The sequence below is a fragment of the Convolutriloba macropyga genome, chromosome 15 (assembly GCF_964194025.1).
Source record: "Convolutriloba macropyga chromosome 15, txConMacr16.3, whole genome shotgun sequence".
In the NCBI taxonomy this organism is placed as follows: Eukaryota; Metazoa; Xenacoelomorpha; order Acoela; family Convolutidae; genus Convolutriloba; species Convolutriloba macropyga.
Genome location: NC_134482.1, coordinates 47,024,503 through 47,051,989, shown reverse-complemented (window position 1 = coordinate 47,051,989; position 27,487 = coordinate 47,024,503). Strand labels below are relative to the sequence as shown.

The 27,487-nt window shown below is 36.1% G+C and overlaps 1 protein-coding gene across 1 annotated transcript; it reads right to left on the bottom strand.

The window, feature by feature from the left end:
• LOC142354768 (uncharacterized) lies at positions 1–27,487 on the bottom strand. The gene is made up of 9 exons (XM_075407152.1): positions 27,322–27,487; positions 18,567–18,676; positions 17,527–17,759; positions 14,906–14,946; positions 12,267–12,587; positions 11,650–11,847; positions 2,889–3,075; positions 1,113–1,198; positions 1–354 (listed from the first exon to the last, which is right to left on the bottom strand). Exons 1-9 carry the CDS (start codon positions 27,455–27,457, stop codon positions 323–325), a joined length of 1,344 nt encoding a protein of 447 aa, XP_075263267.1. The 5' UTR covers positions 27,458–27,487; the 3' UTR covers positions 1–322.

Genomic DNA, 27,487 nt, shown 5'->3' with positions numbered 1-27,487 from the left:
AAATCTGTTCGGCCAAAGTTCGTTCCATTTTTCCAGCCAGTTGGCAAAACTTCATAGATTTTAATAGTACAGAACCTTCTGTCAGTTACTTGATTAATCACTAAAGGAATGAAAAACAAACATATGTACACGTCGCTTTAAAATTTCATCAAATTGTCTTCAAATATTTAGTTGTTTCTATTGTATCCTCGACAAAACCATTATTTCGGACAAACTTCAGGGGAAAACGAATCATCGTCACGGTTGAATAAGGATAACACAGTTGTTCTCTTTATAAAGGAGAAATCCAGTCAAGGTCAGAAGTGATTCCCGGTCTCAAGGTTCACATTCCTCCATGTCCCGGAGGCCACCGTCCTGAAATAATAACAACACAATACATAAATTGTACCCACAAGTAATCCACAATGATGCGGCACTAGGATGTAAAATCCAGTCAGACATGAAAAGAAAGCACAATTGTAACGGTTTCTCTCTTTTCAAGCGCCTGGTAACTTACAACACTCATGTTTCTATTTATTCCAAAATATATTTTGGATACTTCGATTCCTGGTGCCAAATTCAAACACAACCGACTAGCGTCGGAGGAATTGCTCTATAACGACCGGCGAGAAGATTGTTTTTTGGTTGTTGCTAGTTAAAAGTTAGTGATCGGCAAGAATAGTTACCACTAACGGGGACTTAGAACACTCACGTTCACATTTTAAAATGCCGAAAGTCTGCAGTGCCAGAAGTTGCTATATACATAGCCAGGAGTTGACTTCCGCCATTTTAAAACGTTCGCATATCGTGTTTTAAGCATGGTTACATGACTCTACAGAAGTCACATCGAAATTCTGACTTAATATCTCGAACCACTTCGCGGTTCTCGATAAACGCCAGAAGTTCTCAGTGACTTCAAGCAGAGTCACGTAACCAATACTCAACCACCTCGAGGACTTTAGACCCCCCACGAGGACTAACATAAATACTACGAACTTCGTTTGCCAACAAATAAGCAATTAAGAATAGCGCTAAAAGACTAATAAAAAACTCACTAGAAATATTCCAAGTTCAGCAGCACATAACTACTTCAGCACAGAGAAGAGTTAAGCAAGTTTAATAAGTTTATTAACCTTTGATCTGAGGATGTGTCGATACGCTTCCTGGTGGAGCAGATCCGATTGTATGAACATTAGCGTGTTCTCGGTTAGGAAGGGAACTAAACACAAGTTACACAATCAAAACCTCCTTTCTACGGTCAAAATGTGTGAAAACATCTCAGTGATCTCATTAATAGTCCTTTCCATCTGCAAAATGAAACTTCATTCAATACTGCATAAAATTTAACAGAATGCATAAAAGTTCTTTCTTCCATTTCAGCTGTCTGTTATTTTTATTCAAATTAAAACTCTCTGAAAGTTTATTGAACTCTCAATCTCTGACTAGTAGAATTAAGCGTTAAGCAAAAGATAAACGAGTATACCATTATATATAAAACAGAAAAGTGGGCATAGAGCGTATAACTCCCCATTTCGCTTAATATATCACAATGGCGATATAATTTCCGGAGTGAGGGGTGTAAAGGCGGAAAAGTCCACATACAGCGCGAGAACACTACAATAGCTATAAATATTAACATAGCCGGCAGATTACCGGAATAGCTGCGAAAGAATAGACCTGCGTGTCATATATTAGAGATAGAAACAGAGACAGGTCTAAATTGAAAAAAAAATCGACGCCGCTCAAAAAGCTAAGTAAAAAACATTCAGCGATAAATTAATAAAACTTGTTAAAATTCATCTCACAGAAGCCTCTTATTAAGGACATTTACGGAACATATGAGTTCCTTTGACCTTAAAGAAATTCAAACTAAACTTAAGTTTTAAAGTGCAAACGTCATTTTATTGAGTGAGGTAAGTCACTTGTGATCAAAATCTAATCACGAAAAATACTTTTGCTAAAAGAGAGTGAGAATTGACGTCACGCGCGCAAACACGGTTAGTAAGAGGAAGAAGTCATTCAGAACATTTGACTTCAGCTTTGCTGTGTGAACAAATGTAAAATGAAAAAGAGCGCCAGAAGACGAAACAAAAACATAGAACACATCCTGACGTAAAATTCAAAGAATTTTCATTGACTAAACAAAAACTAGACCTAGAACGGACTAAAAGTGAACTTGGAAAACCATCTCTAAAAAATCAGATGAAAAAAACAGACAATCAATGTCAAAATGCGCATGTGAACAAAAAAAACTAGCGAGAAATAGATATTTGTTTAAAACAAAAAAACTAGGACTAGAATGAACTATCAATGGATATGGAAAACCATTTAGAAAAAAAAATCCGATCCAAAAAATCAAAAAACAGTAAAAATCAAAGTGAAATTGCCGCATGTGAACAAAAAACCACTAGCGAGAAAGCAAATTTTTGTTCAAACACCGTTCTCTCACTCTATTTTAAAGTTGGAGCAAAAAAATTTGACGCCGCAAAACCACTCGCTTTTTCGCTCCACTTCATTTTTCGGTGTGACCAAAATCACTACTCCAATTTGACTTCAAAAATCATGAAAATGTGTGAACAGATCTTAAAAAAAGACAGAGCCCCAATACAATTCTAATTCTGTGAATTGTAAAAAAACCAAGAGCACCGCAATATAGCTCCGCTCAGCTTACAGCTTCGCAGCTATAAAAAATGTCGGCTCTTCAGCGTTTTCGCCCTTAGTTTCAGAAGAGTGACTCCCAAGCAATTTTTTATTAATAAAGCAGGTCGGCTTCAACCGGTAAAGGAGGTGGGGTCGGTGAATAAAATGCTCCATCAACGGCGTTCACTCTACCATCCTTAAATAAATTCAAGTAGTTAAATAAAATGCAAGAATCTTTTCTCTACAACTTTTCAGAACATTTCACTTACTATTGAGCTGACAATGACTGTCTTGCGGACGAATGCTGGTGAAAAACTGCTGCTGCTGCAGCTGCGGTCGGATTCCCAACAACTCCGCCCGAATGATGTCTGGTTGCGAAGGGCGAGTTTGCAACAGCCGCGGCCAGTTGCTGTTCAACAGTTCCCTGTGAAGGTCCATGAAGGGCTGTTGGGTTACCTATAAAACTTGCTCCCTCTCATTGGATCAAAAATTTCGGAGAATAAAACTGTTGACTAAATCCTTTAGGATCTTTTCTGGTTGTGGCACTCGCTGTACTTTATGCGTCCGCACTCATAGAACAAGTGCCTCCGTTTTCCAGTACTTTGGTAGCCCTCAGTTACAGAACACGTGCCATTACATAATAACATCATTTTGTGATAACATAATGCGTGCGTGTTGTGTTTCCTTGACTTTAAACGAATTCAAATTAAATGTCAGTTTTAATGTGTAGAAGTCATTTTGATGATTTATGTATGATCAAAATCTGATCAAGCAAATGATCTAAAAGCTCTACCCAATTAAAGTAAGAAAAATTGTCCAGCTCTCAAATGCCGTTATGGGGGAAATAATCCATAAAATTTGACATTCAGGTTTGCTGTGTGAACAAATCTAAAACAATAAAAGAGCGTCAGACGAAACGTTATCTTTTCTCAAAAAAAACATAAACCGACTAATGTCGGGAGAATTGCTATTAAACGACAAGCCGGTTGAAAAACATTTTACCCCGCCGGTGTTCTAACCACTGACCCTCCGATCCATAACTAGATGCACTTCCAACTCGGCTATAAGTCCCTACTTTTTTATGCTGCAACCGCTTTTATATTAGCAACAAGCTTTAATTCGGAGTGAGAGCAATAGAGATCACTCAAAAATAAAAAACGAAAGCGTGAAAAAGTCACCTGAGAAGTCAAAGAACGTTCTAGAAGAGAAGCGCAAAAACGGTCAAGCGAAAAGTTTGCATAAAAAAAGACCAATACGTTAACAATAATTGATATGAACTTCGTTCAAGAGCAATTAATAATCACCATATTAGAGGAATATAGGACCATTGGTGTATCCCACAGAGAACAAACGTAGCCAGCAGATTGCCGGCACAGCTGCGAAAGAATAGACTTGCCTGTCGTATAATAGAGATAGAAACAGATACAGATCTAATTTTAAAAAAAAATGACACCGCTCAAAAAAGCTAGGTAAAAAACAATCAACGATAAATTTAAAAAGCTAACTATTACTGCTAATTTATTACGCAGAACTAATCTGCTAATTTATTACGCAGAAGCTTTTTATTAAGGACCTTTACTGCACATTTGAGTTCCTTTGACCTTAAACTAATTCAAATTGAACTTAAGTTTTAAAGTGCAAAAGTCATTTTTATTTAGAGTGAGGTAAGTCACGTATGATCAAAATCTAATCACGCAAATGACTTTCAAACCTATGCTAGAGAATGAGAAACGACGTCACGCGCGCAAACACGGTTAGTAAGAGGAAGAAGTCAATCAGAAAATTTGACTTCAGCTTTGCTGTGTGAACAAATGTAAAATGAAAAAGAGCGCCAGACGACAAAACAAAAACATAGCACAACACATCCTGACGTAAAATTCAAAGAATTTTCCTTGACTAAACAAAAACTACCTAGAACGGACTATGAGTGAACTTGGAAAACCATTTCTAAAAAAATCAAATTAAAAAAAACAGACAATCAATGTCAAAAGGCCGCATGTGAACAAAAACCACTAGCGAGAAATAGATATTTAGTTCAAACAAAAAACTAGGACCAGAATGAACTTTGAATGGATTTGGAAAACAATTCAGAAAAAAAATTCAATCCAAAAAATCAAAAAACAGTAAAAATCAAAGTGAAATTGCCGCATGTGAACAAAAACCAATAGCGAGAAAAGCGAATTTTTGTTCAAACACCGTTCTCTCATTCTACTTTAAAGATAGAGCAAAAAATTTCACGCCGCAAACCCACTCGATTTTTCACTCCACTTCCTCTTTCGGCGTGACCAAAATCACTACTCCAATTTGACTTCAAAAATCATGAAAATGTGTGAACAGATCTTAAAAACATAGCAGGACAATTCCTGAAATACAATTCAAAGAATTGAATGAAAAACTTAGAAGTACCTGACCAGCAGATCAATTAAACAATGCCAGCAAAAACACAAACAAAATCATCTCAAAAGATTAAGAAACTAAAACAATCAAACTAAACACACATATACTCCTTGCTAAAACTTTTACCCCAAAGGCAAATTTTGACCACTTTAAATATACCAATTTGAAAAAATGTATTCAACGCCAATTTTTGATTCTGAAATCGGTCCAGTTTTATATCTGCAAGATCTGAAAAAAATCATTGGCCCTTGAAGATCGATTAACTCGAATATGACCCAAAAATTTAAAATGAAATCACTCAAATTTTAAGGAAAAGTTGCTGAAAATAGTAATATTAATACCTTCAGAATCATTTCTGTATCTCTAGAGGCCATCCAGTTATCCAATTGCAAGCGTTACAAAAATCATTGGCTCAAAAATCGGCCAGCAAAAATTTTTAGAAAAAAGTAAAAATTTTAAAAAAAAGAAGTTCGTTCTTTTAAAATGTAAAACCATTCAACTGCCACTAGCAACTATTTAATAACATACTATCAAACCCTGAATGGGGTTACCTGGCTACTGAGCCTAGAAAAATTGAATGAGAGACAAATAATTTGAAAACTTCAAAAATTACAAAATTTATCAGAAAATTTCTGAAATTCGAAAGATTAAATTGTAAAAGAACAAATTCATTGAAACTAACAACCATGTAATAACGTTTTATAAGACCGTGAATTAAGTTTTCTGGCACGTGAGAATGCACAAATATCAAAAATTGACAAAAACTTTAGGAAACCTTAAAAAAATTGCAGATTTCATTTAAAAAATGCTAACATTCGGGACACTAAAATGTTGAAAACCAATCCACTGTTACAAGAAACTATGAAGTTACCTATTATCAACCCTTAAATTAGATTTCCTGGCCCCTGAAGCTGGAAAACTTTGAAAAAACTGCAAAAATTATTAAAATTTTGCGTGTTTGTGTTTGTAGTACCAAAACATATAGCTCATAAAAAGGTCATATCAAGTAATTTTGTCTCACAAAAGTCCTTCATCCACTTTCAAAAACTTCTACCTAAGGCTAATCAAACAAACAACTAAAAAAACAGAAAAAAACATGAAAAATTGCACCATTTTGAGCCCAAAACTCCTAAAAATGACTTTTTAACCTTAAATTAAGGCCATGCCAGCAGCTGCACCACCCTAAGCACTTGATGGACTACTAAAACTCACATTGGGCCTCTAACGGAACTTAATGCCGGCTGGGCTTACAGCTTCCCAGCTATAAAAACTTTATCGCAATCGGCCAATTTTCATAGTCGAAGGAAAACGCAACTGGGACTGACCTTAGCGAAGAGCATACCGGACAACTGACATTAACGAATATACATGATTGAATAACGAACAAAAAATTGACCTTGAAGGACAAGCGAGGGCTTGACTTGTTTGCAGCTAGCTGACGTAAAGAAGCTAGCCTCAGATCGGGAGGATAAAATCGCGGATGGACGCCGCTAAAATGGGGGCTATCAAATTCGTTCTACAAACCAAGAACTTTTGACTTCTGCAGCGGTCCACGGCAGCTGTGGCAAACCGAACATATTAAGATTATCAAACCTATATTAAGGAAGCCAAGACATTCGACGCCCCCAGCGAATTTCGCCAAAATATTTCCTTCGACGAAAACTCAAATCACTCCAGCGAGCAAAAAATTTAGAAGAGCAGGGTTTAGCAAAAACATGGCATACTGTAATGCAATCATTACAGACACAAAAATTCGTATTACTTCTTCAAACACCCTTCAAAAGCAGTCATACTAAAACCAATCAAGCAACTCACGTTCAAACGGAGAAAAAGCATATGTTAACTCAAAACATGAAACTGACGAAACTGATCTAGAAGATCTGACAGACAGCTCATTCTTTAGAGCACTGTTCTTTGATGGACTAGTAGCTGAAACAAACAAAAATTCTTCCAACAATCATTGATTTTGTCAACACCCATATTTTGAAGAACTGAATCAAGAACTTAGGCAACAAAAAACGTAGCTCCTAAATGATTTTCAAATTTCACATATTCCAGACGACTACCTATGATAACTGAATCAAACTATCTAAATTACAAAAAGTGGGCAAATAAAAATTAATATAGCCCCGGCAGATTGCCGGAATAGCTGCGAAAGAATAGACCTGCGTGCCATATAATAGAGATAGAAACAGATACAGATCTAAATTGAAAAAAAAATCGACGCCGCTCAAAAAACTAGGTAAAAAACATTCAGCAATAAATTAATGAAGCTTGTTAAAATCATTCCACAGAAGCCTCTTATTAGTGACCTTCACTGCACATATGAGTTCCTTTGACCTTAAACAAATTCAAATTAAACTAAGTTTTAAAAAGGAAAAGTCATTTTATTGAGTGAGGTAAGTCACGTATGATCAAAATCTAATCATGCAAATAACCTAAAAACTTTTGCAAAAGCGAGTGAGAAATGACGTCACGCGTGCAAATGCCGTTAGTGAGAGGAAGAAGTCATTCAGAAAATTTGCTGAAGATTTGCTCAGAAGATTTTTTTTAGCTTTGCTGTGCGAACAAATGTAAAACGAAAAAAGAGCGTCAGACGACGAAACAAAAAAAAACCAAGAGCACCGCAATATAGCTCCACTCAGCTTACAGCTTCGCAGCTATATAAAACACCATGCTGTCAACAAACAACAGGCGTTGAAAAACGGCAAAAATCTTTTGGCTCTTTAAAAAACTTCAAAACTATTCAGACGCAAACAAAAAGTTACCTATATTGTTATGTCGTTAAAACTTATCAGACTGTTACGGCAGACATATTGCACAAAAACAATGGAAAAATTCAACAGAGCTAAAAACTAAAACAACATACTTTTTTGAAAACAACAATAACCTCAAAACAGTTAAGAAGACAAACATAATTTTACGAGTATAGGTAAATGACTTCTTTTATTCAAAGAAGTTAAACGCCAATGAAAAAACTAAAAACTGTAGCCGTAATCACACACATGCAAAAAAAATGTCATTAGAAAAAACCATTCAATGACCTTTCTAATAAATATTTCATCTTTCCAATTTATCACATCAACTTTGTATTGTAGAACTTGTGAAAAAATTGACATTTCAAGAAAACTATTCACTACTCAAGAAAACTAAACACTAAATCGAAATATTCAAAAATGCGAAAAACATTGTAGAAAACATAAAAATTGAGCAAAAAATTCAAGATTTATAGACAATACTTCCGTTAATTCGCAAGTTTATTGTTAAAAGACATTAATGGGCACTAAAAATCATTCATGGTCACTCAATGATCAACTGTTTACAGTTGGACTAATTACTGTTGGTCTAACCACTTAATCAGATAATAGTTTCTCTTTAAACACTCAAACAAAAGAAAAGAGGCCGAATGCGCAAAAAAACTGAAATCGGTCAACTAGACATTGAAAGGTAATTGATAAATTTTACTGAAGTTGAAAACACCTTTTCTTAACGAGAAACATTTCAGCATTGACATCATTGAAAACAAGGAATCAATTACAAACTTATTCAGAAAACAAACAAAAATTCAGTACGGGTTTAAATCGTATCACAAAAGTTTGAGAAAGAATACTCACAATGACATCTTGACACCGCTAAACTTTGAATGATTCGAAATAACCGTCAAGACAAAAAAAAGGTCAAAATTTTAAAGACTGACAGGAACTCATCACCTTAAAAAACTGACCGATCTAGTAATTGTCACCTAAAATCAGTCTCAACAGTTCAAAACTATTCAATTAGCTCTGCCACCCAAAAAAAAAACACGTTGAAAAAGCATAATTTAATGATGTTCGTAAAATATGAACCAAATTATATTAAAAAAAATTGAACTAAACTTCAGTTCAGTCATTTCAGTTATTAATATCAGTCAACGCCCTTCTTAAGAATTCATGTCTCTTAAACTGTTTTGATGAATCTCATACTTTAAAACCGATGAGTAGTAAGGCCCTAGGAATAATACCCTCTGGGTTTTGCCGGTTTATCTCGTTTTTAAGGAAGAGGTCAAAATGGTCAGATGAAAAAAATCGGTCAAGCAAAAGGTCATTTGCGCAGAGGACCTCATTACTACTATAACTGGTACAAACTTTGTTTGAGAGCCACTAAAGACAACAACAGTCAACGAAATATAACAACAACTCTTATAAACTTAATAACAACTCATAAAAGTGGAGTAAAACATAGCCGGCAGATTGCCGCAAAATAGCCGCCGTTGACGAGCTTGATGTACATCGGGATTCTAGTGTTCTAATTTGGCGCGGATGGACTTGTGAAGCGATGGGGGAAGGGACGGGGGTTGAGGTGGGGTTGGGATGTGACCGAGAGAGGTCAAACTTTTAAGACTAAGACTCGGCCCTTCACACCCTGAAATTGTCTGCAAGTTTTGGTGAATCGCATACTTAGAGACTAGTAAAGCGTAAGACTGTAACAGACCTGATCGGCCACTTAATACCCTCCGAGCGCTACCTGTTATCCCGTTTTTGAGGACAAAAAGTCAAATGGGTCAGACGATAAATAGGCATAAAAATGACCACAGAACAAATACAATTGCCATATACGTCGTTTGAGAGCAATTAAAAAGCAGATTCTGACAACAACTCATTTCAGAAATTTGCGAGAAACGGAAAAGTGTCAAACATTCGAATGTGGAGCTAACCGAAAATTTGCAAAGCAATAACAAAAGGGCATCTTCATAATTTTGAAAGTTGAAAACGAAATGGAAAGTTGAAAAGAAATTAGAAAAGTAAGTCAACTCCACTATCTAGCATTGGAAGTTCAAATACAGCGGGCAAGTTGCCGGAAAATAGCCACCGTTGCCCCGCTTGACGCACATTGGGATTTAAACACTAAGAGAAAAATAAGAGATAGAAACTAACAGAATTTTTCTATGCGTCAAAGTGATCTTAATTGGTGTGTAAATTCTGCATATTCTGTTAGAATCTAATATTACACTTAAGCCAGCTTCTAAACTGAAGGCTATTAAGGATAATACTAATGCCAGCTACCAATCGCTTTAATGAACTTTGGTAACCTAACGCATAATGACTTAAAGACCAGGCTTTGTTTATCCCGCTACTTTTGATTTTGCTCTTTTGACCTTGACCGTATTCACTACATTACGTAGTCCAATACGTGAAACAATTTAAAATCCATTCAAATGAAACAGTGAGTGCAGTAAGTCAGAAGTCAAGCGTGAAAATCGTGACTAATGTAAAACGAAAAACGTGATCAAAAGGTAAAGCGAATTTAAAAGGAGAGCGCCTAAATAATAGCCGTTGAGAGGCTGACGGCGGCTATTAACAAAATACATAGTCTTCCTACTGTGAAAAATAATCAGTGAAGACAACTCGAAATATTGAAAGATTGTTAAAATCTAAACATTACAATTGCAAAGTGAAAAAATTTTCAATGAATTTCGAACACTTAACACTAAAAAATAAGTAAATTATTAATAGTACAAAAAAAGATCGTTGACAGTGCACAAACCTTAATCTAGTAAATCGAATCAAAATACAACAATTGAGAAAAATGGAAAGAACAAAATTTGATTAGAATGTGTACAATTTTTGCGAAACAAATGAGCCACATGGATGAAAAACCACTAAAATCGCTGAAGTACATGCTTGGATTTATCAAGAACACTTTTCGAAGGGGCGTAGGATAATAGGTGTAAATTTTTGTAGCCATTAGGCGAAAATTCTGAACAAAGGATTAGTGGAAGTTAGGCGAACACCAATTAAAACACTTAAAAAAGGTACTGCAATATTCGATTGGTAATATAAGGTAAAAATAGCTTAAAAACAATCAAAACATGACAAGTTTTCGAATTTTAAGAATTTTTACAATGTGATTTAACCTCCCAACTCCCCCAATGTTCTGTACGTTCTTTAAACAATCATTTCTAAACATTAAAGCTATTGATACGTAACTTTAACAATTCTCTATCTCTTCCTTGTTAGTTTCTTTGAACCAAAAAATTATGGCTGTTACGAAACCGAGTAAAGCTATGCAAAAACGTTCAAAAAATGATACAGTTGGCATGCACTTTTAAAGACTCTCTTGCATGTAAAGACGACTGTCAGGGACACCTGACAATTTAACAATGTCGAAAGGATTATGAAGTACCTCTTTTAAGTGTTTTAATTGCTACTGGCCTAATTTCCACAAAACTAATTCAGGATTTTCGCTACAAAAAATTTTGATCCCCGAATTGAGTTTTCACCTTATATCCAATTCCCCCTTTTCGAAGTCGAGAAGTCATTCATTCAACGCATCGCATGAACGAAAACTTCTCTCGCTCAGCAGAAATAAGTTCACATGGTAATTTTACCTACTTTCACTTTTACGTCAAACTAATAGTACTTCGCCGACGGAACAAATCGTTTTTCTGGCATACAAAAAACCTCAAGAAAACCAATACTCCTCTTCGAGTCGTAAAACACACCGTGATCACCGCAATTTAGCTACAATCAGCTAACAGGTTCGCAGCTATAATTAATACATACACTCAATAAGGTGTTAATGTTATCAATTATAGAGGGTCACAATCTGTAAGGCGCACGGGGGTGTTGCAATCAAAAGTAGTCATCAAAATACCTGCAGTGAATCTAGGCGCTCCTGACCCCTGAGGTGTGGTGTTGTGGAAGCCGTGTGGCAGTGCTGGGTTGTTAGGGGTCCCATAAGGTGCAGTGGGGTTGTGGTCGGAGTAGAGGTGGTTCCTCCCACTTGCACTGTGATTGACTCCCGGAAGGTTGAGTGATGCTACTGCATGTGCTACCGGTGACATACTAGCTCCTTTGAAAATAAACTGATCCAAAAAATGAAGCTATTAGTTTAGAAAAGCCTCAAAATAGAAAACAGGAGGTTCGGGTTAAGAGTTGACAGGTGCAAAAACCAGGGAGCTATGATTATAAAACACCAATAAACCCATTTGTTCACATAGAGCAAAAAACAGTACTTTTACTTATTAATATTTGCCAGTGCTACCGTGGTAAAGCGTAAAAAACCGGTTTTGTAGGCTTATTACCAGCCCGAAAAAAACTTGTACCGAAACTCCCTACTTAAGCTCCTTTTTCTTGACATACAGTTTGAAAACCTATTTCTACGACAAGGTTAAACACAAAATGGCACTGCTCTTAATTAATGTCGGCGAATCTATTTCACGTCCGCAAATCGTAGAGTCAAAACATATAAGATCCATATTTATATATTACCTCGCGGAGTTGTAGGTCGTGTAGCTGGACTGTACATTTTAACCAGTTGCGGAGACGGACTTCGACTTCTGGCTCGTTTTCTAATAGCCGCTGAACCCACATCCAAATGATGTCCACCCGAAACATGGTTGGGACCCTGTTGCATGTTGGCAGAATGGTGTATTGAGTGGGCATTGTTGTTGAGTTGGGGGAGGGATTGATGGTGGTGATGATGAAGGGTTGCACCTCCCGGGTAGCTCACACCTCCTCCACTGCCAGCTGTAGTTGCCCCCCGGTGGGTTCCGTTTGTAAGTCTGGTGGGTACATTGCCGTGAGACGATCCTGAAATAAGAGTCTTCCTCTCTCGTGTTGCTTTCAGTGACTTGTTTTGACCTTCAGATGATTAAGTGTTCCATCCCTCAGATTTATTTGCGGGTAAGGAACCTTATGCTAGACTGCCTGTTTTTGTTAAGTCAATTTTGGCCCTCTATATTTTGCGGAGATAAAAATGTCGTACCGTGGAACAACTCTTTGAAAATGAATCGATGGCTGAATAGAATTAAAATTTTTCATTTTTGAAGAAAAGTTGAGGCATAAAGCTTTCAAAAGTTTTCACAATTCCGACCGTTTCACACTTTAAGCAAAGATAAAGCGCGAAACGGTCTAAAACGTGACAAATTTTCAAAACTTCATCTTCGCTTATGTGCTTAAATAACCTTTAAAAAAGAATATAAAGAAACAAGTATCCCGTGAAATCCTTTATCTGAAAATCAAACTCTTAGAGTAAAACTAAATAGTCTGAAACAGAAGAAATGCATGAACAATTGCCTTTGATTTTGATACCATTTATCAAAAAATATTAGTAGACTTCTGTTCAAATCGGAATTGTTGTTTATTGTTTTCAATGTTCTCTGCACTAGTCTGACTAATTGTAGCTCTTATCCATTTCCAAAGAAGCATTAGCAAACGTTTTTAAGTGTTCAGCTACTAGGTTATGCATGTTATGACCCTGACGCAACTTTTTTCAAAAATCAATATTTGAGTTTTTCCCTTTATTGTTACCATTTTTGATTTCCTGATTCTTAGAACTATTTTGAAAGGTCTAAACGTGTTTCCAATGAGCCGGAATTGAATTTATTTAGGTATTTCAGTTCATAATAAGAGATTTATTATAACTCCGATACTAATTGTTCTTAGTTAAAGATGATTTTGGGCGGTAATTAGAGTTTTTGTTTTTTCATTGTTACATGATATTATTAACGAAACATCTGATCGACCTCCAACCAAAACAATAGTAAATTTATTTCAGGATTTTAGTTCATATTTAATACTTTTGGAGCTTCGACAACCTCTGCTTCAATAGAATTTTTCAGTTTTACCCAAATCTTAGTCAATGGAGCTATTTGTTTACGCATAATTGAAAAAAAAACGATTCAGTTCAGATCTAACGGTTTAAATCACTGACATAACTTCTCTCAGAAAAAAAAAACAACCGACTAACGTCGGAAGAATTTCTCTCGAACGACTAGTGGGAGCTCGAATCTATTGAAGCCTGCTTCAGTCGGGGGTGGGGGCGAGGGAGTAACTTAAATCACTAAGGGGGCTTCAAATAACAATGACATCATTAGAGGTTATGATATACCACTATAATCAATACAAAATTTAAATTTAAAAAACAAATACTCCAATTTCAGCGCACTTTTCATTTGACTTAGTAGTAAACTGCAGCCACTTGAATTCAGCTATTGACATTAAATTACGCAAAACGAAAAAATCAAGGGCTTAAAAGCCACTCGAAAAGTAAAAATTGTCAAGCAAAAATTTTGTATAAAAAAGACCAACGTTTACAATAAATGCTTCGAACTTCGTTCGAGAGCAATTATTAATTTTTGAATTTTGCCTGTGTTTACTGTTCCTTTTTGTCTTTTCATTATTTCTCAGAAATGACAGGTCTCATTGTACCTATATGCTCTCTTTTGATCAATAGCTTGACGTGGTTCCAGGCAAAATTATGTTGGTGTGTGCTATTTTTCCGTCCTGATTTTCAAAGACAATTAGAATTCCATTTTCGACATTTTTCTATTTACTGTTATCGGATTTAATGAATTTGATAATACCCATTTTCCTGAAAGAAGAGTAAAAAGTTATTTCTTTTTAGATTTCTTCTTCTGTCTGGTTCATTTTGAAATGTATTGAAATTCACGTTTTAACTACCAAGTATCGTTTCAATAATGAGCTTGGTAGCGTGGTCTTGGCTGGTTTCAATTCTTTGGACTGTAATTTACGACTTGTCCTGTTTGTTTTTTCTTCGTCCAAGAAAATTTTGATTCTATCTACTTTTGCCCACTTTCCTCAACATTTTGCGTGAAATCTTTGACATCTCTGCCTCTACCTCAATTTTTTCACTCGTAGCTCAACCTACTCAGTATGTAAAGAGCATAAGTACCAAAATGAATGGAGTCAATGTCCATAAAGGAAGCAAAAAAAAAATAGATGCACATTTTTTCCAGATAAAGTTGAACAATTTTGCCAGATAAAGTTACTATCTTCCTCTATACTCCTTATGCGACTTGTAAATTGAAGAATGCGAGTTGCAAAACTATCTGAATAATTAAAACAGAAAGCAAAATTAATGATAGAAGTATATAAGAATGACTAACCAGAATTGGCAGGCGATCGTGTTCGGTGATTCAGCGCGTGTCTAAAACAGTAGAACTTATTAGCCCTCTACGCTTCCAATATGAGCAGTGAACAAACTCCAAGGCTTTGGCGATCCTTCCGACATACTTCAATCACAGCATAAATGAAGATGATTAAGTAAAATTTCAAGATATTGAATGATGGAATACGACTTCTCTACTTCATTTTGTAATCATTTCATTAATTCATTACCTCAACTATACTTCATTTTGAGATCTCCATAATGGCAAATTTTTGAGATTGCCATAATGGCAAGATTGCCGGAAAATAGCCGCCGTTGATTCCCATAACTCTATTGGGATTGAAAGAAAAGAAAATATCAACAAAAATTGAATTTTGTATAAAAACATTTTTAAGTGCGATTTATTTTGACGTCATTTCGTAATTGAACATACTCCTGTCTCTCAGTGAGACGCTACAGGGTCTAGTATCAATACCAATAAGCATTATAAATAGTAACTAAAACTTATGAGAACAAAGTTCAAGTACCGGGCATCTAAAAATGGGCTTTATGGGTTTATCCCGTTTCTATTTCTGACTTTGATTTTTTATACTGACTCTATTTATTTTGAATTGCTTTGCTGAGCAGCTGCTGTTTAAAAGGACTTTGAGCAGAATGACAGAAGAATGAAACTCGCCTAGAGACGTCAGTCAAAAAGATTTCAGGCAAAATGTCGAAAAAGCAGCAAAATGGGTAAAGCGAAAAAGTTGGACGAAGTACAAAAACATAGCAGGACAAGTCCTGACGTACAATTCAATGAATTTTCACTGACTAAACAATAAACGACTTATAACAGACTATGAGTGAAATGGGAAAACCATTTAAAAAAAAATCAGATAAAAATTTAGAAAAAAAAACGGTGTCAAAATGCCGCATGTAAACAAAAAACAAATAGCGAGAAATGGAATTTTGGTTCAAACAAAAAATTAGGCCTAGAATGAGCTATTAATGAATTGGCAAAACCATTTAGAAAAAAATCCGATCCAAAAAATCGAAAAAACAGTAAAAATCAACGTGAAATCGCCGCATGTGAACAAAAAACCACTTGCGAGAAAGCGAAATTTTCTTCTCACTCTACTTTAAAATTAGAGCGAAAAATATCACGCCGCAAAACCACTCGCTTTTTCGCTCCATTTCCTGTTTCGGCGTGAACAAAATCACTACTCCAATTTGACTTCAAAAATTATGAAAATGTGTGAAAAACATAGCCGGAAGAATTCCGGAAACGACTCGAAGGATAAAATTGCCCATACTTTTGACTACACAACTAGAACCACTGTTGTGAACCCTGAACCTCTACAAACGCCACAAAAAAAATTAAGGAAGAATAGAAACGGCATTCAAAAACAAGTTGAATAAAAAACTAGAAAAACTGAGTTTTTTTAATAGTACAAGGAAACATAAAGCCGAGTAAAATTCCTTTCCAGTTAAGGCAAAGGAAAGCTCGAAAAACAATGGGCGAGTCATTATAGGCTAAGAAACTTGTCTAAGACTGAGAAAAAAGAAAAACAGCAAAAAAAAAGAAAAAAATGGTTTAAAAAATCTCTATTTTTCTGTCAATTTTCCGAAGAAAAGAATGATTTACACCAATAAAGTTTTGTCAACTGGTAGCTGAAAATTCCTTAAGTAATAAGCTTCCATTCAAATCCCACTTAAAGCATTAATACAAAAAAAACTGGCAAAAAATCATTAAATTTTGTCTAAAAATCAGCAAACTGATCAAAACCCTCCAAATTAGCATTAAACTCAGAATTAACTACCTGAAACCTTGAATTCCTATCAAAACAAGCCTAAAAATAATACAATATCATAATCAAACCTCATAACCATCAAAAGTTGCAAAAAACTTGCTTTTAAAAGCCGCAAGTGAACAAAAAATTTCGCTCGCTTAGAGAAATTTTTTTCACAAATCAATTTCTCGCTCTCTCAAAAACAGCGGTATGAACAAAAACCACTCTCTTTTTGCTCCGCTCTTAACTTTTGTTCAGACCCAAAATCACTCCAAATTTTTTCACGCGTTTCATTTCCCGCTTCAAAAATCACTCCAAAAAATTGATTAAAAAAAGGACTTCTCCGATAGTCCTCTTCGAGTCGTAAAAAAGACAGCGCCCCAATACAATTCAAATTCTTTGAATTGTAAAAAAATAGGAGCGCTATAATAGCCGGCTGAGAATATGAGGGCGGCTATTAAACAAACCGACAAATGTTGGAAGAATTGCTCTTGAACAACAGGCGAGGCAATTTAATTCCGGGTCTGTAGCCTAAATCAAATTTTCTTTATGGGTGCAAAAAACCTTGCATCCAACGGAATTTGATCCGGATCCATAGCCACCCGCACTTACCACTGCGCTATGAGTCACTAATTTTTGATATGCTGCAACAAATTTATATTATCAACAAGCTTATATTAGCAAGAAGCACAAAATGGTCAAGCGAAAAATTTACACAGAAAAAGACCTAAACGTTTACAATAAATGCCATGAACTTCGTTCAAGAGCAATTAAAAAGCCACTACCATAGATACTAAACATTTGATCACGAGAGGAAAACGAAAGCATCCAAAAATCTGGTTCAACTTACATTTGGTTATGGTGATCAATACCCCCACTGTTCCTATGCGAGGCCCCACCATGAATTTGGGTGGTGTTGTGATGGTGTTGATTACGGTGTGTTTGTTGATGGTTATAGTGGTGATGGTCCTGCCTCACAAGACCAGAATTCGAACCAGAGGAAGTCAATCGTCGCTGGAGTTCAGTGAACTCTTTCACTTTGCGTCTTTCTAGCTCAGCTTTCTGTTGTTGTAACTGGGCAATCTTAAACACATTTTTCAAATAATAATAATAAATTCCAGATTAAAGCATCTCTTTTAAAGCATCATATTTAACCAGGAAATTCTCATCAGTTCAAATCATGAACAAATCAAATTTCAATTTGGGTCACTTAAAAATGGAAACAGCGGTTGATATCATGGCAGAAAAACTTTGAAATTTCTCCAAAGGTCATGAATTGTTTCAGCTTGAGGAGCGGCAGGTCCACAAAATACTTATCGTTTGTAAACAAAAATGTTAGAGACGTCGGTAAAACTAAGAACGCTCAAAAAATTCAAATCAAAAAGCGAACTTTAGCAACACCAAAGTTCAAGTAATCTACAATTAAAATTATTTCGGACGTTTGAAACGATCAAAAATGAACATGTGCATTATATAGTGTGAAAATGAATGTTTTGAAAATTAAAACACTTACAATGACCAATTTTGTTCTTACACCACAAACTTTGGGACTGCAAAACAGTTGTAGAAGTGCTTTAAATGCACTCAAAAAAGTTCACGAATCTCGAATTTCTACTTTACAGAAAAATAAGGACAATGCAGAGCCCCCAAGTAAACTGTCTTCGTATAGGCTAGCTATCAGCCTTAATTAGAAGTGTTTTCTTCACCCCGTGAACAAAATTTTGTTCTCATTAGCAAAATGGAACAAAAAACTAACGCGTTGCCTAATATCAGGCGACAATAGCCATCACAGCATAAATTAAATACCATCATGAAGATGCGAAAAAGGGACAGTTCTTATATTTTTATTGGAGACTAAGTTGCTTTTCAATTCAGATCAATGAAACAAACCTCATCTGTCACGTTCTGTATATACTGTTTGTCCTCCTGTTGTTGTCTTTTGATCGCCTCTTCACGTCTCGCTTTTTCTTGGGCTTGTTCAGTTAGTATTTTCTCTGCTTCTGAAATACAAATCTTTCGGATTTAACCAGTTAACTACTGTCCGATCAACGTGATACATATTTCGGTTTTTCTCTTCTAAAATGTTTTGTGAGAAACCAGATACTCATTTCAGAAACCAAATAAGTGCTCCAAAAAAATCTCAAATCAGAACACTTTAAAGATTAAACTCTTGAGAACCTGACAGCATTAGGTCAAATTTGGTTCTTTTCCAAATAAAAATTCACCACAATTTTTGGAGCAAAATAATTGAGTTTTAGTTTTATAAAAAGAGAATTGAGTTTTAGTGGAAAACGACCTATTAGGACGTTCGCGCTGCAGTTCTCGTTATCTGTCAAAGCATTCAGCTCCAAATTTATTTATCCACCTTTTATGCTACTTTAAACGGGAGGACGTGGAGTTGGATCTGATTAGCAAGAAACGTCATATCAGACCCATACAACACACCGGTGAGATCCAACCTTCCCACTGCCCCCTCCCCGATCGCCTTTTTTGGGTGTTTCAAGTAGATGCCTGTTGTCCTTCTTTATCTGGCGCTGTGGAAGGATAACTAAAAAAAATAACAGAAACTTTTCTTTTATTTAACTATGACAAGGATCAGATACTACGGAAAGAAAAATTCCCCTTGTGATTTGAGCCAAGCTATGACTGCACCTTGCCACTCGTCAAGATCATCAATTTCAGACTCCATTGAGAGCACAGATATTTGCAACCGAACTACTGGTCTCACAGAGCAATTGGCACTCTTAAATACGGAAGATAACTTTTGATATTTCACTAGAGTCTTTGCTGTTCTTACGGATATTGCTAATAAATTTTGCAAAATTCAAGTGTTGGAGACTAGTGGCGATGAAACAAAGATCAGATACATAGGTTGGGCCCCTGAACAAGACTCTTGGATCAATTCCACGTACATTTCGGCTCACTATTACTTCCTGAACATATGAGCAGACTTAAAAGGATTTCTAAAGAGTTATCGGACTAAATTGACTACCTCTTAATCAACGCAGACAAATCAAATTGTGTCAACAGAACTCTCTTGATTCTGAACTCAACAAGCGCCTGTTTAATTGCTCAGCTACCAGAATTTAAAACATTGATCACAAGAGTTTCAATGTTCACCACGTTCAACTTGAAGTAAGACAAGAATGGTCTAAGGTACTCACAGATACAATCAATGATTGCCTCGATGATCCGGAAGCCGAAATGAACTGGAGCAAACTCTTTGCTATCTCCAAACGTATTCTAAGAATTAACAACAGAGGCGCGAAAAAACACAGAAGCTATAAGGACCACAAATTTTTAGATAGAAAAAAGCGCCGGTCCAACGGAGACTTTGAGGGGACTTTTATGTTGTGGCCGTGCAGCAAAACTTTTTCCATCAGAGGGTCTAGCACCAGCTGGGAAGGCAGCTTTCCATGCTTTAGAAAGTTACATCCAAAACAAAGCACAACTGAAACACACGGAAAACTTTTCCGAGGCTCATCAGTTTTCTGAGGAAAAATTCTACAGTAGAAGTCTTTTCCCAAGTACACAGCGGCAGGTCCATCAAAAAATTCGCCGAAAAAATGTTACAGGCAGTGCAATGCACGGCAACACATCAATCTGAAACTGTGGTGAAAGTACCTACAAAGTTGGTGAACATAGTCTGCAGAGGAGGTTTCGTGAGTTCATTGAGGGGACTTTCCAACGGAGACTTTGAGGGGAGTTTTATGTTGTGGCCGTGCAGCAAAACTTTTTGCATCAGAGGGTCTAGCATCAGCTGGGAAGGCAGCTTTCCATGCTTTAGAAAGTTACATCCAAAACAAAGCACAACTGAAACACACGGAAAACTTTTCCGAGGCTCATCAGTTTTCTGAGGAAAAGTTCTACAGTAGAAGTCTTTTCCCAAGTACACAGCGGCAGGTCCATCAAAAAATTCGCCGAAAAAATGTTACAGGCAGTGCAATGCACGGCAACACATCAATCTGAAACTGTGGTGAAAGTACCTATTAAGTTGGTGAACATAGTCTGCAGAGGAGGTTTCGTGAGTTCATTTCTCAAGCGCTCTGCTGTGCCTCACTAGCTTTGCTAAAGAAAGAAGTGGGCATCCATCCAATTGCAGTAGAGGAAGTGCTAAGAAGACTTACGGGTATATGCTTGGTCCCGGAAGCCAGCAAGGAAGCAGTAGATATCTTCCAAAAATTAAAACTCGGAGTCAGCGTTGGTGGCGGTGCAGAAGCAAATATTCACTCACAAAAGATTTGTATGAAAAATATTGAAAACGTCAATACCTCAGGCATTCTGCAGGAAGACTTCCCAAATGCTTTTCACTACGTACAACGCAGTCTTCTGAAACCGGTTAAGGAATACTTACCAGGAATAGCTTCGTCTACCAATTTTTGCTACTCACATCACAGTCCACACTTCTAAGACAAATATATTGCGCCTCGCGAATCAGGTAACTAGCAAGTAGACCCACTAGGCCCTTTGCTGTTTTCGTTTATGCTTTGGCCAGTAGTGGAAAAGATTCATTGATGGGCACCTAATTTGCATCAGCATACAAGGTATCTTGATGATGGGCTCATCGCAGGTTCTGAAGAAAAACTTAATGAAAAATTTTAAGCAATTATACACCAGAACGTGAACTTTTCGTCCGATCCGGCAAATGCAAACTTTGGTGCACCAGTAGAATTAAATAACATTGATGAAAGAGTAAAAAAAAACCGTCGCAGGATTAGAGGTGCTAGGAGCTGCCATCGATGAGCCCACAATATATTGCAAGTACTCTCATGAAACGGATAGACATGATTTTCGTTAATTTGGATAAACTTGACTACCTCAACCAAAGTTCTTTAGGTTCTCTTGTGACATTGTCTGGGGGCACCAAAAATGGTGCATTCGCTTCCTTGTAGCACACCGACAGAAAGTGTCCAAAAAACCTCCTAGAAGTTTGATGACAAGAAGTTCCCGAAAACATTATGGGTACCATTCTAAGTGATGACACATGGCTACCTCCGACAGACAGTGCCTACAAATTTATCAGGGTATGGCGTTCAGCAAAGTCTGTACAAGTTTAAATCTGCTTTTGGTAGCTCCTTAGTGTCACTTTACGAGCTCCTGTCATGTGTAACTACTCAGAGTCCCAACGACGACGATTTACGGGAAAACTAACCTAGCCTCAACTCCTTGGACTTGCCTGCCTTCTCACAGAAAAAAAATTATGAAGTGCTCGACAATAGAAAAACTTGAAGCACTAATTGAAAAGCAGACCTTATGGCATTTATGGTTGGACATTTATGGCAACCATACTGTTTCATGTCACGGGCGGGGCGCTGCACTAGCCAGGCATGAAAGAATTTGCGATAGAGTTGTAACAGCTTGATCGGTGGCAAACTTGGCCCCAATAGTAGAAAAGAAGAACCTTATACCAGCCAGCTAACGACCAGGCGAGATCTACGTTTCATCGTGGCAAGCAGGTAGGCCGACTTCCTTCGACCTTACTGTGACCTCATCACTGCAAACCACCTCAATTACAAATGTGGCTTTGAGCAGTTCCCTTATCTTGTGGTTTCACTCAAGGAGCGGGAAGACCGAAATCAACTATCAAACTTCAAGATCAGAATGGTCATGAGGCACATAGCTTAACATTGAAAACCGGATTGCGTGGGTTACAACTTCAAGTTGTTTCCAAAAGACAAAGTCATCTTTTGAAGATTTGAACTGATGACGACTTAACGATAAACATGATTCCACAAAGAGATGTTTAACTAAGGAGTTGATTGAGATTCGCACAAAATAAGCAAACTTCTTTCAGGAGTAAAAGTCTTATTCTCCTGGGAAAACGATTACCTTATCTTTTGCTATTCGAACAACTCAAATGCTAAAAACAACTACTATCAGTCTTCAATATAAATTGTTTTCAAACATGTTGGACAGATTTGATTTTTAGATGCAAAAATCCTAAAAAGTTTTCAGTATAAAACATAGTCGACTAGCGTCGGAAGAATTGCTCTCGAACAACTAGTGGGAGTTCTAATGAACTGCAGCCTGATTTAGTCGGGGTGGGTTAGTGTAGCCTGATTGGGACTAAGAAATTCACTAAGGGGCTTCAAATAACCTCATTAGAGGTTAATACATACCACTATTCCCATTTAAAGTGAAAAAAACGGCACCACTTTTGGCGCACTTTTCATTTGACTTTTAGTATTAAATTGCCGCCAATTGAGTTCAGCCGCTTGAAATAGTGATTGAGAGAGAATTTTAGATACGCAAAACGCAAAAAGTTAAGGGCAAAAAGTCACTCGAGAAGTCAAAAACGGCCAAGTAAACATTTTGCATAAAAAAGACACACATGTTTACAATAATTGCTTCTCTTTGAGAGAAAATAACCACTAACAAACAAATGTGAATCTACTTAAACAACTTAAACAATTTGAGTCGATAACAAATGATTCAACGAAACTTGCATCCATCTGAATCTTATTAACAATCCGTTAACTACATCAGAACCTGTAAGAGCTATGCGAATTTTCGCTGTCTTATGATAGCTTTGTAGTAATACAGTCTTTCCGTTCAAGACGAACAGATATTAAGTGTTGAATTGGTGTAAGTTTCTCCTAAAAAACGAGAAAAGGTCAGACGGTGTATCAAAGCGTGACTGCAATATTTTGCGTTGAGAGATTATTGGGGACGCGTTATAACAGGAGACACTCATAATACAGCGCATAACATGTTCGGTCCTGGTATTTTTCGGCTGTGATCACATGGGCCGCTAAGGCATGGCTAGATGCGGTTATTTTATGCTAGCTTGCAAAATCGCTTAATTTCGGCCAATGAGAATCCCGATTAATTTTCGGTCTATTGTCCCAATTTTTCTGTTTTTGATATATTGTCCGTTCACCTCCAGGTGTATACACCAGTATCGCAGCTCGGAAAGTTCGAAAGAACAACCCGGCAATATCAAATCACCATCAAATGATGACCATCAAATAGTGGGCTTCAAATAACCACATCAGAGGTTAACATATACCACTAATAAGATTTAAAGTAAAAAATGGCACCAGTTTCGGCGCACTTTCGATTTGACTATTAGTATTAAATTGCCGCCAATTGAGTTCAGCTGCTTGAAATTGTGACTGAGAGAGAATTTAAGATCACGCGAAACGCAAAAAGTTAAGGGCAAAAAGTCACCCGAGAAGTCAAAAACGGCCAAGTAAAAGTCACTCGTAAAGTCAAAAATTTTGCATAAAAAAGACACACACGTTTACAATAATTGCTATGAACTTCGTTCAAGAGCAATTAATAATTGCTACAATCTTCGTTTGAGAGCAACTAAACAAATTCCAATCGGTGGTAGTTAAAGTCCCTCCTCTAAATTGGTAGTCGGTTAACTCGGGTCCGGCGAGCCAAATCCTGTAATATAACTGGCAGATTGTCAGAAAAAAGCCGGAATAGCTTTGTAGATCAGCAGACAAGAAGATATCAAAATTAACAGCCGAAAAAAATTCATTTATTAAAAGCTGAGATGTCGTATTTAGATTATGAATCTGTATAACTTATTGCTGCGTCAATTAGGTGCTCTCAAATAACCTTCAATTAGGTTACAAACATTCATTGACCTCATCTGTTTGATTTATCAAAGTAAAGAAAAGTCAATTTCAAGAGTGGGAGTCATTTTCGAGAGTGAGGTAAGTCAAGTTTGACCAACAACCTATTCACGCAAATGAACAAAAAATTCGCTCTATTAAGCGTAAGAAATGCCGCCACACACGCAATTCAATTGAAATGGCATAAACGAATGCACCAAAAGCAGATTTAAAGTGGTTATGACATCAAATGGTCGTAACGAAAATCTTGACGAAATAAAAAACATAGCCGGAAGAACTCCGGAAGCGACCCGAAGCGTCAAAACTTCGCTAACAAAACCGTAATTGCAGCGGAAGCCACTACCTTTTGTATTAAACCATTAACTCACTACCTCTCTAGATCTGCTCGAAAAATTGGTGAAACCTAAACCACTGTTAACAAGAGAAACAAAATGCAGCAAAATTTTATATCATTGAAAACGTTTGGTAACGTTAAAAAATCCAAGATAATTAGAGTGGTCAATAACCTGATAGTCTGAAAAAGCTGGCAAAGTTATCAATTGCCCTCAAAAAATTCATGATTCTAATCTGAAAAAGATTGCGAAAGCAAACGGCAGATAATAATCTTAGAAACTAAGTTAAATCTTTTCAAAAAAGAAAGCTCAAATTTAGGAATCAGAAAATACCTATAATTACACTTCTAATCACTGCGATTAAGACAAAAAACAACACACACACTAACTGTTCCTTCCTTTTTGTACATAAGTCAGACAACATGATTTCACACTAAATCAAAAATAAAATTGATCATAGAATAGACATAAGCAGAAGAATATTCAAGGGCAAAAAATCGTTTAAATTAAAACCAAGGCCGGAAGAAAGCTGCAGTAAATAGTAATAAGTGGAAATTTTAGAAGAAGCTTGCTATCAAACTCTCAGTACTGCCTTTTGTTGAATGAAATCAATTGCACACCAAAGAAATGACGAAAACCTAAGAAAAAGCTGAAATCGTTCATTTTTTACAACTGAAAAAATCAATATAACGAAAACAAATGTTGCCAGGACAAAACTAGAATAATACTAACTAGAATATGAAGAATATCGGCACAATGTAACGAACACCGTAACAAAAAGACCTTGTAATTTTTGAAAATTAAAAATCAATTTAAAAAATTCAAAAAAACGAATACATTTCATTGTTCAGGATTCAAGACAGAGAAAAGATAACTAGTCATCCGATACAAAGATCTGTCCTTCTGAAGAGACCTAAAAATAGGAAAAAGCAGAATTCATAATTAAGAAACATTGAAACATTTTGCAAAAAAATGGCCAAAGAACTTTTAAGTTAAGACTGCATTTATGAAAAAGTTTTAGTTGTTTTCTTAACGCCAAAAAATGATTGAATTTTTATTGATACGAAACTAAAGTCCCTCATGTTGCTCAAGAAAAACTTTTTCTAGCAATTACACACAAAATACAAACGAAAAACTGACGAAAATCGGAAAAAACTACCAAAATCGGATTAGCATACGTACAGTTTTTTCGAACAAAATTACATCGAGGTAGAAAGAAGCGTTAAGTATAGGGATTACCAAAAAGAAATTGCCATATTAACTGATTTTTGACAAAAAGACGGTTAAAGGATCCAAAAAAGAAGAAATTAAAAGAAAAAAGCCAAAAAATAACTAAAAAAATCAAGAATTATGTGCCAATTTTCAAATTGAAACGCATTTTCAGGCTCTTCAAAACACTGTGGCATCAATTTCCGAGGTTGAAATTTCAATATAGTATCAAATAAAATTTATTTCTACAAGGAACCAAATTAAAACCAAAAATATTGGGCCACTTAGACGAAAAAAACGGCTAAAAACGGTTATCTATATGTGCAATTCAGTCAAAAACTACTTTTCAAAGTCAAAAAGTCATTCACTAAACTCAGCGCATGATCAAAAAAATCCTCTCGCTTAGCGAAGATCTGTTCACCAAGACAGCTTTTCTCACTTTCGCTACCAATACTCCTCTTCGAGTCGTAAAAACCACGAGAGGGCCAATAATAGCGCCAGCTATCGCTGTACTGCTATTAAGAAAACCAATAGAAGGCCCATAATAGCCCCAGCTATCGCTGTGCGGCTATTAAGAAAACCAAGAGACGGCCAATAATAGCCCCAGATATCGCTGTGCGGCTATTATTAAAGATAAAAATTCTGACAAGAGTCAAGTAACAAAGAGCATCGGATCCAGGGATTTGGAAAAATAAATTGGAATTTCAATAATTGGCAGTTAATTGATGGCAATTATTGATTGCCAACTCAAACTTGATTGCAATAATTGATTGGAACGACCCAATTAATTGCCCAATTATTGGAGAAATTTGAAACAGCATACTCCCACGTCTGAAACCTGGAACTAGAGAAAAAAATTCCAAAAATTCCAGCGGCAAAGTAATTTGAGATTTTGGGGTGAAATATTTTTCGTATTGAAAAAAATGAATGTCTGCAAGAGTATAACAATATGCGTACAATTTCGGGTACAGTCCAGACTAAAATTTAACAAAAAAATTTAGAGCACAATTATTGATAGAAGGTGAACATTAATTGATCAATAATTGCAATTATTGATTGTTACGTTCTGACAATTAAATTAATTGATTGTTACCTTTTTCTCTAGCCAATTAAGCGCAATTAATTTTTCCAAATGCAAGAACGGATCTTTTCATAAAGTACTGGGGGGATCAACGAAAAAGATCCAGAGCATCACATACAAAAAAAAGATTAAAATGTCATTTTAAATGTAAAACTTGAAAATGAATTAATTAATGGTATCTAATAAACTAAATTACTCAATATCGAAAATCTAGAAATACAAAACACAAAAAAAGAACATAGATATTTAGTGGCTCAACAGAACCGAATGTTACTTTAAGACAGTGATTCCTGTCTAGATGATCGGTTCCTTTCATAAAATTTAAAAATGCGGTGCGAGTAATGCGCGGCAATTATCCTTACAAAAGTTTATCACAAAAAGATGAGAGCTTATTGTAATTGTTTTTTCTCTAATATAAAAACTTTCGAAATATTTACCTCTATATTTTTTCTGTCTATTGAAATGAATAAAAGCTGAAACTCGTTTGAGAGTTTCAGGAGTTGTTTCTGCTTTCTTCACTGTATGTCCAGGTTGAATTGTTAGACTTGTAGGTGGTGTATACGCGCTTAGCATTTTCTGTAATCTGAAAGACACGTAGTCGTG

Bases quoted from the DNA above. Each gene is read 5' to 3' on its own strand.
- LOC142354768 (XM_075407152.1), bottom strand. From the start codon at position 27,457: ATGCTAAGCGCGTATACACCACCTACAAGTCTAACAATTCAACCTGGA. The intron at 3,076-11,649 runs GTATTTTGATGA...CAAGTTTTATAG, and splicing joins AGCGCCTAGATTCACTGCAG to GTAACCCAACAGCCCTTCAT. The intron at 1,199-2,888 runs GTAAGTGAAATG...ACTTGTGTTTAG, and splicing joins CAGTCATTGTCAGCTCAATA to TTCCCTTCCTAACCGAGAAC.